Raw genomic sequence first — 11,546 nt, 5'->3', positions numbered from 1 at the left:
GCATTTAACTGCACCTCTGTAACTAATGCAGCCGCACCCCAGCTGAGCTGCTCCCCGCCCCTGCAGTTGGGGTTAGAGACGCCCCAGACTTTGCTTTTCACCAGTCACAGCTGTACATGCCCTCCCTCCAGGGGCTTCTCTGGTGAGGGTGCCTATTAGAGACAATGGACCAGAGGGATGGCAGGGAAAACTGTATCCCCCCCAGCCCACAGCAGAGCTAGGCAGCCTCGCAACAGAGGGGCAGACCAGGCCAAAAGAGTGAGCAAGAGGGAGATGGGCGCAGAGAGGCTGGTCTCTACCTGCGATTTAAATGGGGGCTTGATGGGCCAGCGAGGCTGTTCTGGACAGGCGGAGCAGCAAAGGAGAAGGCTCTCACCTCACTGAGAGGAGAAGCCCCCTGGTTAGGTGAACAGAGGGAGCAGGGGGGGCAGATTAGCTGGGGCAAGTCTATGGTGGCCTTTAAAACCAAGGATAATGTACTAAGTCCGCAGGCTGCTTTTGGCCCCTGCCTCCATCCCCGGAGCTGAGAGGAGACTCTGGCTGCATCGTATTCCCTCCCCACACCCAACCCATCAGGCAGCAAAGCCCTAGAAACAGCAGCAGCAGGGACCCCTCTTCCCCCTCCCCCCTTTATTTTGGGATTAGTGTTTAAGCTGTATAGTTTTTCTTCCATTTATTAACCGGGAGGGTTGATCTTGCCTGATTGCAGCTGGGACTTCAGGCATTAAGTAGATTAAATCAAGGTCACATGGGGCACAATGGGCTGTTCCTGGGAATCCTGGAAGAGAAAAGTTCTAGCACCCTCGGTGGCATGCATGGCACCCGGCAAAGCCCAGGTCCCACTGCCCTGGGGCATAGCTCTGCCACCATCCTCAAGCAGCTGCTGCGCCAGCCTTACAGCATCCCCTAGTCAGTGGGAGCAAAGCAGCGGGAGAGAGGACGGACGGTCGGTCGTTAGCCATCAAAGCAGTGCCCAGCGGGATGCCAGTGCTGCAAGCTGGCCCCAGCAGTCCGTTCCCAATTAGGCCCCCAGCAATGGCCAGCTGGGGCTTTGAATACTGCTAGTGAGCATGGCAGTGTCTGTCTCCCACTGGGGGGGGCGGCGTGTCTGTCTCTCCCCACAGCTTTCAACTGCAGGCACAGCTAGATGCAGCCTTCATCTGGCAGGAATTAGGCTCCATGACCCACGCGGAGCTCAGCCCTGATTAGCAGTTCTTCTTTAATGGGATTATTTCAGATTACCTTGAATGTGGCCAGTTTAGACGCTGGGCCTGGGCTCCCTTCACCCAGCTCCCGGGGTTGGGAACGCCAGGTGCGGCGCTGCTGTCTCTTAGTGTTTATCTGGAGGTTGGTCAGTGGAGTTGACAGTCGCAAGGGCCAGGGACCCTCCTCGTTGGGGCTGGGAATCCCCCTGGAGCACGGAGCATGTGAGGCCTGTGCCCTTCAAGTCCTGGCTGTCACTGGCCTGATGCTCACACACACGCCTTACACCAGGGCTCTTCTGCGCCCTGGCCCAGGGAAGGTGCTTGTGAGCCCAAGGAAAGAGGCGGTGCAGGGGCAACACCCGGGACCCACTGGGGCTGGGCCATGGTACCGCCATTGGAAGAGGCTGGGGCTGGTCTGCTCGCCGGGGCTGTGCTCACTCGAGGGGGCGGGGGCTCCCCCTAGGAAATGACTAGGAGTAACCTTCAGGCCCCATAAGGGGGTGGGAAATTATACTGCTAAGAGGGGGCCCCCCCCCTGCACAGATCAGCTTTGTGGGTGCAGGGCCTTGGGGCCCAGCCCACCAGGGCCCTGTCCAGGCGTCGCTAGTGCATGCGCTGCGGCTGTGGGAAGAGAAAAGAGCATTTGCTTAGAAAAGCAATTTCAGCCCGTATGTCCCGGGTGCTGGGCGAGCTCAGATTTACCCACCAGCTCCCTAGCAACATCTGCCTGGGTGACAGGGTCAGGAAGCACGCAGCAGAGCTCAGTCAAACCGCAGCCCCGGCTTCCCCTGTAGCCGTGGAGGGAGAGCAGCCCCAGGGTCCAGCCCTGTCTGCCCCAGTCCAGAGAGGAGCGCGGCCCAGCCCCAGGAGGGAAAAGCAGCCCAGCTCCACTTCCTGCCGTGCTCTCCCATGGAGCCCGGCTTCGGGCTGTGTGAGAGACAGCCTCCTGGTTGGCTTGGCAGAGAGTAGCAGGGACTCTGGCTCGTCAGCTGGGCCCGTGGGAGCTAGGATCCTTCCCTGGCCACTGAGCCCGGCACGGCGATAGCCGTGGAGACGCAGGGGGTGGGACGGGGCCGTAGCGGCCCAAGGCCTCTGGAAGTAGCAGCAGTTGGTGAGAGGGCTCACGGGAAGCCAGGCAGGGACTGATTAAACGGCCTGTCGCTGGAGATTAAAGGATCCTGGCAGATAACGGAGATTGCCAATCAGCAGGCAGGAACGCATGGGGCAAGAGACCCAGGGAGGGGGACCACAGCAGCAGCCAGCTGTGCCCTGAGCCCAGGGAGGGGGAAACCTCCGGCACCAGCCCCACCCCCCACCTCAGAAGCTGGAGCTGGCCCTGAGGAACCTGCAGCAAACAGAGGTGGGGAGAGGGCAGGTTTCTGGCTCATGGCAGCAGGTCAGGGGAGTAAGTCTTGACCTCCTCTGCCCCTGCCGCAGCGTGAGTCCCCTGCCGCCCACCCCAGTGTGGCTGAATTGCTCTCCCCCAGCAGGACCTTGGCCATATGGGGAGCCCCCAAGGGCAGAGTCAGGCCCCTGGCAGCTGCAATCCCCCTGACACAGCTGCTGGGACAGGCTCCGTACACCAGTGTGGGAGGAAGGAGCTCGTCCTGTTAACCTCCCCAGAGCCACAGCCGCGGTCTGAGGTCTCGGCCCAGGTCAACTCCAACCCTGGGGCAGGAGCTCCTCCGCGGCTGAAGCACAGGGAGGCAGGCTCCTGCCCCAAGAGTGCTCTGTGCTGCCCTGCCCACCCCCCAGGGTGCAACCCACCCACCACGCTACTGAGCGCTAGTCGCTCCTGCCCTGTGCTTCCATCCCACCCCCACGGCCACTGGACCCCAGCCCAACATCCTACCCACCCCCATGCCATGGGGTGTCCATCATCCTCACCCCACACTGCCGCATTTCCACCCCCCAAGAGCCCCTCCTGCTGCCGCACTAACCTCCTGCCCCCTGGCTGTGCCTCCCGGGGGCAGTGGCAGAATCCTTGCTGGAAGGACATGGGTGGGCGGGGGTTGTGTTGTGGAGTCTGGGACCTTCCCCCCATTTCCCTCTGGGTCAGGGGCAGTCCCTCTGGTGACAGAGCCCCAGGTGGCCGTTTCAGTAAGGACAGGCAAGCACTGGATGTGGCTGTTTACTGGCCAAAGCCTCGAAGCTGTGTGGTACAGACAGAGCCAGAGCCTGGGGTGAGGAGGCAGCAGGGAGTTCCCAGCGTGGGAGCTGGCAGGATCTGCCCAGCGGCTCCTCACGGCACCTTCACCACCCGCATGATGTTGGTGTAACCGACACCAGGTCTCCAGCCTGTCACGGTAATGACGACATCGTTGGAGCGCAGGAATCCACGCACCCGCCCTGGCGAGGAGAAGGAGCTGGTGAGTTGGGGGGCAGCTGGCTGGGGAAGGGCAGGCAGGAGTAGTGGGGGCAGGCTGGGCTGGCGGCAGCAGGGCTGGGGTACCGCGGAGCAGCAGGGGGGAGGAGCTGACTGGGCCCGACAGATGCTGTGGACAGGGTCACATTTACCCATCTCTATGCTGAACTGCACTCTGCGATCCACATCATCTGCCCACACCTTCTGCTGAGCACCCCGATAAAGCAGAGGGAAGACGCCCCGGCACAGGTGCAGCTGGCGCGCCACCTGCTCGCTCCGCGTCACAGCGATGATGAGGGCACGAGGCCGGTAGCGGGAGAGCAGCCGAGCAGACCTGTGAGGAAGGCGGGAGGGCGGAAGGAGTAAAACCATCCCATCCCCATATTGGCGCCCTGCTTTCAGCCTGGTTTGCGGACTGGATTTCAGATTGGGAGTGAAGTCTACTGGTTAGAGCAGGGGGCTGGGTTCCCTCCCGACCCTGGGAGGGGCCTGGTGGTGGGGAGCGGGCTGGGAGTCAGGACTCCTGGGTTCTAGCCCTGCTGTCATTTACAATGCGACCTTGGGGGCTGAGGCTTTTCCCCTTGTGTGTGTCAGTTTCCCAGCCGTGCCATGGGGACCAATCACCCGCCCTCCATTCAGGTCTGTGAGATTGGAAGTGCTGTGAGCACCTTGCAGAGGGTGCTAAACAGCCCAGGGTTAATGATCCACATTGTTACATGGAGAAGGATCCAGCCCACTGGCCTCCTCCCCTGGGCACCCTGAAGGGCACCGGCTCCCCGCTCTCTCCAAGAGCACAGCCCACCCAGGAGGCCCAGCCCTTCAACTCCCACCTGCCCGAAGTGGTCAGCACAATGATGGCCCCAGCGCAGCACTTGAAGGACGCCTCCACAGCCCCAATGGCTGTCACCTCAGTGGGGTCCTGGCTCAGGGGCGTCACCTTGCGCAGCTCCTCAAACAGCTGCTGGTTATAGATGGCAGCCTCAGCCTCCCTGGCGATCTGCAGAGAGAGACCAAGCAGCTGGGGAACGAGCTCACCACAGCCAACACGCCCCACCCACCCCAGAGTGCCCCTGCTGGGAGAGGCTGGGCCAACAGCTGGGAGCTCCCCCAAAGCCAGCACCCACACCTCTGCTGGGAGAGGCAGGCCGGAGCAGCAAAAGCTGCCCCCATGGACAGCACTCCCTACCGCGCCCCATGCTGGGAGAGGCTGGGCTGCAGCGCTCTCACATCTCTCCAGGGTACGCACCGCATGCTGCATGTGCACAGCTTCAACGGGGTAGGCCCCCTTGGCTGTCTCTCCGGACAACATGATGCAGTCAGCTCCATCCAGCACAGCATTGGCCACATCGCTACTCTCGGCTCGAGTGGGACGGGGCTTCTTGATCATGCTCTCCAGCATCTGGGGGAGAAGAAGAGGGAGACGTCAGGGACAGGGTTCACACAATGGCTGATGAGCTCTGTGTGGCCTGGTCCTCATCGCTAGCCCAGACCAGCACCTCACCCAGCAACCTCTGCTGGGGCCCCAGGCTCAGGGCTCCCCAGAGATACAGGGTTTGGAGGTTTTGTCTAGTGCCCCAGACCTGGCATGGCAAATCTGGAGTCCCCAGCTGGGCACAGTGGGGTTGGTCTGTCTATATCAGCTCCTGCTGTTCCGGGACCTGGGCTCACCTGTGTAGCACAGATAACAGGCTTCCCAGCACGGTTGCAGCGGCCAATCATCATCTTCTGAGCCAAGAAGACTTTCTCTGCTGGGATTTCGATGCCCAGGTCCCCACGAGCCACCATGATTCCATCACTGGCTTCCAGGATCTCATCAAATCTGCAGCCAGGACAGAGCTAGGCTCAGCGTCATGGGCTTGCTTTGTGGGTGGGGCCCAGACGTACCCCGGCCCTGGTGTCCCCCACCCCAGCCAGCTCACAGGGGCGCTGCACTGCTGCATGCGGTGTTATCGGAGGCAGAGTCTAGTGGTCAGAGTGCAGGAAGGGGAGTCAAGAGTGCTGGGCAAAAGGAGGGCACAGGTGGGAGTTTCATTTTCCCATGGTCGATTTTACAGATGGACAGACAGGGCTGCGTTCTGGAGTGCCCGATTCCTGGGACTGCCCCCAACTGTGTGCAACTCACCTGCACAGAGTGGGGGGGACAGATGGACACCAGGTACTGGGGATGCAGGGATACACAGACAAAGGGGACAGATCACTCAGTGCGGTGGAGTGTGGTGGGGGGTGCTCAGTGGTGCAGAAGGACAGATGAATGCAGGGCACAGGAATAGATGGACGTGCCAGGGCTGAGAGATAGACACGGGGTGGCTGGTGCTTGGTGGGACATAGGAACAGATGGGAGACGGACAGGTGAAGGCTGAGTACTTGTGGGGCAGAAAGGCAGACGAGACAGTTACTTTCTGACACCCTCGTGGTTCTCGATCTTGCTGATGATCTTGATCGCGCGGCCACGCTCGCCCAGCACATCCCGGATGGCAGCCACATCCGCGGCTTTTCGGATGAAGGAGGCGAAGATCATATCCACGCCATGCTGCAGCCCAAAGTGCAGGTCACGGACATCCCGCTCGGACACGGCTGGCAGGTCCACCTCTGTCCCTGGCAGGTTCACCCCCTTGCAGCTGCACAGCATCCCCCCGTTTTCCACCTCCGTTATGCAGCTGTCGGCACCTGGCCGGGAGAGAGCAGCAGGGTCAGCCTGAGATGGCCTGCCCAAGGGAGGAGCTGAGGGCACAGAGGGAGCAGGGGTGAGGGGAACACATGGAAAGGGGGACAGGTGACTGAGGTGGGGGCAGCACAGGCACTGAGGGGGCAACAAGGAGCAGTGCAGAGCCCCATGGAGGTGAGCCGGGAGGCAATGCAGAGCCCCATGGAGCGTGGGGGACATACTGATTTCCTTGACCAGCAGGGAGATGAGCCCGTCATCCACAAAGATCTTCCCTCCGACCTGGACGACTTTGGGGAGGTTCCTGTAATCCACCCAGATGGTGGCCTGGTCACAGCACTCCTTGAAGGCATCATCAGTGGTGACCGTCACCTGGGAGCCCTTCACTAGCTCCACCTCCATGTTCTTGCCCTGCAGCAGCATGGATGGGAGGGGGGCTCCATCACAGCCTGTTCTGGCCAGATGCAGCCAGACCCAGCTCTGCTGCCCTGGGATCTAACTGCAGTCCAATTTGCAAAGCACCAGCCCTCCACAGTCACCTTCCCAAGCTCCCCCCACACCCAGCACCCACTGCCCCCATGCCCAGCTCCCTGACCCCTCTGACGACACTCTGCAGCAGAGCCGGGCAGACCTCTCCCTTTCGCTCCTGATCTTGCTGTACTCACCACTTTCACCAGGCCAGTGCGGATTTCGGGCCCCTTGGTGTCCAAGGCAATGGCCACAGGGCGGTAGAAAAGGGGGTTGGAGGCAAAGCTCTCAGTCGCCTCCCGGATGTTTGCAATGGATCCTGCGTGATACTGTTGGAGAAGAAAGGCTGAGTCTGCAGGGCAGACACCATGCAACGGTCCTGTGCCTTGTCCGCAGGGACCCTGCCTCATCCCTAGGAGCTATACACCTTCACCAGTATCCTTACCCCAACCTGGGACCCTGCTCTGCCCCTCACCCATCCCCAGGGTCTCTGTGCTCTGCCTCTGCGGCCCCCATCCTGGGTCTTCCTCCCAGTCTGCAGGAACCCTTTCCCATCCCAGCTCCATCCTCCACGGCCCCAGGATGGGGAGTCATCCTTGCTCCAGCCCCTCAGATGGGGCTATCAGCCAATCACAGGGCAGCTGTCTCCAGTGGGCAGGATATTCCCTAACGGTGCACTGCCAGGATCCCTCCACCTTCCTGAGAGACGGGGGGTCCTGGGCTGATGTGATGACCGGCTGTGCCTCCTCCTCTCATACCTCATGGGAGCCATGCGAGAAGTTCAGGCGTGCGATGTTCATCCCAGCCTTAATCATCTCCCTCAGCATCTCCACAGAGCGGGAGGCAGGACCTGCAACAGCATGGGGCTCAGGTGAGTACTGCTGATGGGCAGGGGCCTCCCACCCCACCTACCAACTGTCCTCCTAAGGAGGTGCCTTCCCCCACCCCACAGACCCCCTCCTTGGCAGGTGCCCCCCCAAATCCACTCCCCTCCCACCCTGCAGGTGCCTTCCAACCCCACCTCTCCCTGGCAGGTGCCTCACAGCCTGTTCTTATACCCCAGGAGCTCACCTGTGCCCCTCGCTCCCCCCAGACGGGTCCCTCGTGCTCTTAGCCAAACCCAGAGGAGCCAGCAGCCCTGCCCAGCGGGAAAGGGAGGGAGCATTAGCTGCAGCAGTGAGCACCCCCAAGGTTTAGCTGCTGCAGTCCGTGGGCGGCAGGCGGTGGGTACCTATGGTGCAGACGATGCCGGTGTTGCGGGTGGTGATGGGCTCAGAGTCGATGTCCAGCAGGCAGAGATGCTCCAGGAAGGTATCAGCCATGGCCGCTGTCAGCTGGTGCCTCTGGAAGAAAGCCGTGCCAAGCTCCTGGGTGAGCTGGGCCATGTTGTCCACCAGCCTTAGTTCAGCACCTGCTGACACGTGGATGGCTCGTGTATTAGGACCCTGCCAGCCGCGCTCTCATAGAGGCCCTCAGCCCCAGGGGTGCGGGCTGCTTGGCTGGGTCTCTCCCAGGGCAGGCGAGGTAGGCAGGACGTGTCAGAGCCTGAGCAAAGCTCCGGACAAGTGCCCTGTGCCCACTGCTGGGCTCTGACCGGGAGCGATTGCGCATTGCTGCTCGCTGTCTGAGCGCTGGAACTCCCACTGCAGAGACGCCTGGCCGGCTGGGGTCACCGGGAATGAACACCTTGTTAAATGGAGCCCCTGGATTATCACTTCCCAGGACTCCGGTCAGCAGAGCCCAGACTCACCTTCCATAGTGTGGAGCCAGAGTCCCCGGGGCTCACCTGCCCTCAGCTGCCGGCTCCAAGCCTCCGTGGGACACTCCCAGCTCAGAGGTCACTTGAGCTAGTTAAAGAGTCACCAGACCCAGGCTGACCCTCAGCCAGTGGCATACCGAGGGGGGCAGTGGGGGACCAGGCCCCTGGGCGCTGGTCTGCGGGGGGGCAATGGGCCGATCCTTCATGATGTGCAGGGGGTGGGGGGCACAGGAGGCTCTGAGGGGCGCAGAGCTTCCTGCACCCCCCTGCCCTTCACCCATGTGAAGGGCTGGCCCGGGGCACATTTACCCACCGCTCCAGCCCCACAGCCTGGCGCCGGCTCAGATGGGGCGACCTCACTCCCCGGCCTGTTGGGGGGGGAACTGGAGTGCAAGTGGGAGCAGATGCCCCTCAGCCTCCTGCACTCCACACCCTCCGCCTGTCATGAAGGGCCAGCCTGGTGCCCTCTCCCCCAGACTGGGGGGATAAGGCCACCCCATCCAAGCCAGCGCCGGGCTGCGGGCCTGGAGCGGCAGGTAAGTGCGGGGGGGTGTGCAATGGTCGGGGGGCACAGCAGGCTGAGGGGCGACTGCTCCCGCTTCTGCTCCTGTGTCCCCCCCCCCATGCGTTGTGAAGAGCCGGCTGGCCCCCCCCACCAGGCTGGGAGTGGGTGAGGCCGCCCCAATCCAAGCCCGCACTGGGCTGCAGCAGGAGAGGCGGGTGCCATGCACCGGGTAAGTGCGGAAGTGGGGGGCAGCGGAGCCAAGCCTGCATTGGTGCCTCCCCCCTGCACCTCATGCCCCCTCCCCTCACAGGTACAGGCTTCCCCTCCCCAGGGCAGCTGTGGGGGCAGCACCAGGACCCCTCCTGCCCTACGCTGGGGGGGGGGGCACCAATGTACACCACTGCCTGCAGCTGACTAACAGCACAGGAGAGGCCATTACCTAGTCTCAGGAGAGACAGGTCCCAGGCTGCACAGCTCTGGAAAACAGGGGCTTGGGCTGCTGTCAGGCTGGTAACAAGATCCAGACCCTGAGCCTGAGCTGTGAGTACCAGACACTCACACCCAACCCCTCAGATCTTTCATTGGGCACCCGAGTATCTGCCTGCCACACCGTCCTCCCCACCTGTGGCCCCACAAGGACAGAGAGACGCAGAGCGTATGGACAGAAATGCTGCACCCACGCTAGTGTCAATGGGAACGCGTGGGATAGTACAAAGGGGCCCAGGCCAGTCCTTAGCTGGTGGAGCCGTGGGTGGCAGGCAAGGCCTGGCATTTCCATCTTGGACAGGGTTATTACTGGTGCTCCTGTGGCACTATAACACCCCCCCCGGACCCAACAGACACATCCCGCCCAGAGAAGTAGGGTAGGTCTGAGGTGACTGGGACTAGCCCTAGTGAAGCCAGTGGAGTTATACTATGTGAGCGGAGAGTCAGGCCGCAGCTCCAAGGCCCATCCCCAGGCGGAGAGATGCCAGGTGAGGGCCCGGCTCTCCGCAGGGTATGGGCTGCAGTCTGTGCTCCCCACCCTCTAGGCAAGTCTGCACAGGAGGGGGAGGATGATTCGCCTGCAGCGCAGCTGGGACTGGGAGCCACCCACCTTGTCAGGTTTCTGCTGCTGCGTTTCTTTCCTTCCTTCCCTCCCAGCAGCTGCTGTGTGACGAAGGCAACGCCCAAGTGAAAAATGAGGAAGTGGCAGCCCTTTCCTTACTCTCCGCCAGCCTCTGTGAGCCGCCCATTCGCAGCCCTGCGCCTCCCCCGCTGCCTGCTCCCCTGGCCCAGGCACTGTCCCACACTGGGCAGCTGGGGGCATCCTCTCCTAAACCATTAACCCAAACCCCGGTTATTGGCGCGGTCCAGTGCTGGCGTGTCCCTGTTCTAGCAGCTTGCAGCCTCAATCCCGGCCCCATGGACCAGGCATCTCTCAGCCTGATGCTGATGTGTGGCCAAAGAGCCTCATGGTCCCAAGTCTGCCTCTGGGCAGATGGCAACTGGATCGCCCATCTGCCTGCTCCCGCACCGCAGGAGGGCCACGACGCCCTTGATTTGGCTTCCTGTCCAAGCAGGTTACTGCTGCTTCCTCTGGACAATCGGGCCTGGGAGAGAAGAGGGGCTCTGCAGGCTTCCAAAGGGTTTGGCACTCCCTAGGGGCTGGGGCCCTTTTCAGCCCATGAAGCAGCACAGAATCCCCTAAAGACATTTCAGCCCAGAATCTCAGTCCTAGTACATATGAGCTGCCAACCCCTGCCAGGCTCCAGGGTCGAATTCTTTACACTCATCACACCCAATCTCCCCGCGCCCCTGAGCTCCCCATCACACCCAAGCTCCGCCCCCCAACCAGAGCCCCTGCCCCTCCCCATCACACCGGAGCCCCTCCCCCCAGCCCCTCTCCCCCTATCATACCCAACCTGACCCCTCACCCCCCAACCTGTCTTCCCCCCTCCCCATCACACCCAATCCCCCTCCAGCCTGACCTCCCCATCACACCCAAGCCCCTCCCCCCAACCTGAGCCCCCTGCCCCTCCCCATCACACCCAAGCCCCTCCTCCCAACCTGAGCCCCCTGTCCCTCCCCATCACACCCAAGCCCCTCCCCCCAACCTGAGCCCCCTGCCCCTCCCCATCACACCCAAGCCCCTCCCCCCCCAACCTGAGCCCCCTGCCCCTCCCCATCACACCCAAGCTCCTTCCCCAAGCCTGAGCCCCATGCCCCGCCCCATCACACCCAAGCCCTTCCCCCAGACCCCCATCGCAACTTAATCTAAAGGGTTAACACTTGAAGGTTCCCGCCCATAACCCTCCTGTAGCCAATCATAAGGCCCAAGGGAACGTAGTCCCGCCCCTTCACTTTCCTACTGGCTCAGAATTCCCGAGCCCATCCTCATACGATGGAGCTGACCAATGAGCGTTGCCGCCTGTCATGGTCCGGCGCGTGGCCCCGCCCCTTTCCCGAGGCACGCCGGGAGCTGTAGTCCGTGGTCGCGGGAGTGGCGCCGGCTGCTGCGAGGTCCTGACGGCGCGAGAACTACAAGTCGTAGCCTGCCTCGCGGCGCAGCGGACGGGCCCCGTCTGCGCGTCCGAAGCTGA

General features: G+C 62.3%; 1 protein-coding gene across 3 annotated transcripts; it reads right to left on the bottom strand.

The window, feature by feature from the left end:
* Window positions 1-3,320: 3,320 nt before the first annotated feature.
* On the bottom strand, window positions 3,321-10,288 carry PKLR (pyruvate kinase L/R). 3 transcript variants are annotated; one of them, XM_067539165.1, is made up of 11 exons: window positions 10,061-10,288; window positions 7,932-8,043; window positions 7,459-7,550; window positions 6,898-7,029; window positions 6,457-6,643; window positions 5,967-6,237; window positions 5,239-5,389; window positions 4,817-4,969; window positions 4,401-4,567; window positions 3,723-3,904; window positions 3,321-3,554 (listed from the first exon to the last, which is right to left on the bottom strand). In XM_067539165.1, the coding sequence occupies exons 1-11, from the start codon at window positions 10,271-10,273 to the stop codon at window positions 3,448-3,450; spliced, it is 1,767 nt and encodes a 588-aa protein (XP_067395266.1). In that variant the 5' UTR covers window positions 10,274-10,288; the 3' UTR covers window positions 3,321-3,447. The 3 variants fall into 3 exon arrangements, with proteins under 3 accessions (XP_067395266.1, XP_067395268.1, XP_067395267.1); XM_067539167.1 differs by having other exon boundaries at window positions 7,932-8,111; window positions 10,061-10,172; XM_067539166.1 differs by lacking the exon at window positions 10,061-10,288 and adding an exon at window positions 8,451-8,491 and having other exon boundaries at window positions 7,932-8,111.
* Window positions 10,289-11,546: the final 1,258 nt, after the last annotated feature.

The sequence above is a fragment of the Emydura macquarii genome, unplaced genomic scaffold, assembly GCF_026122565.2.
Source record: "Emydura macquarii macquarii isolate MOO-44397 ecotype Brisbane River unplaced genomic scaffold, CSIRO-AGI_Emac_v2 contig_527, whole genome shotgun sequence".
Taxonomy (NCBI): Eukaryota; Metazoa; Chordata; order Testudines; family Chelidae; genus Emydura; species Emydura macquarii.
This window is presented reverse-complemented; position numbering and strand designations above follow the sequence as displayed.

What these genes read in the sequence shown, in the direction of transcription:
- PKLR (XM_067539165.1), bottom strand. Translation starts at nt 10,273, where the DNA reads ATGCCCCCAGCTGCCCAGTGTGGGACAGTGCCTGGGCCAGGGGAGCAG. An exon ending in AACCACGAGGGTGTCAGAAA is followed by an intron (nt 5,390 to 5,966) that starts GTAACTGTCTCG and finishes TCCTGGCTGCAG; the next exon opens with ATTTGATGAGATCCTGGAAG. An exon ending in GTGCTGACCACTTCGGGCAG is followed by an intron (nt 3,905 to 4,400) that starts GTGGGAGTTGAA and finishes CCTTCCTCACAG; the next exon opens with GTCTGCTCGGCTGCTCTCCC.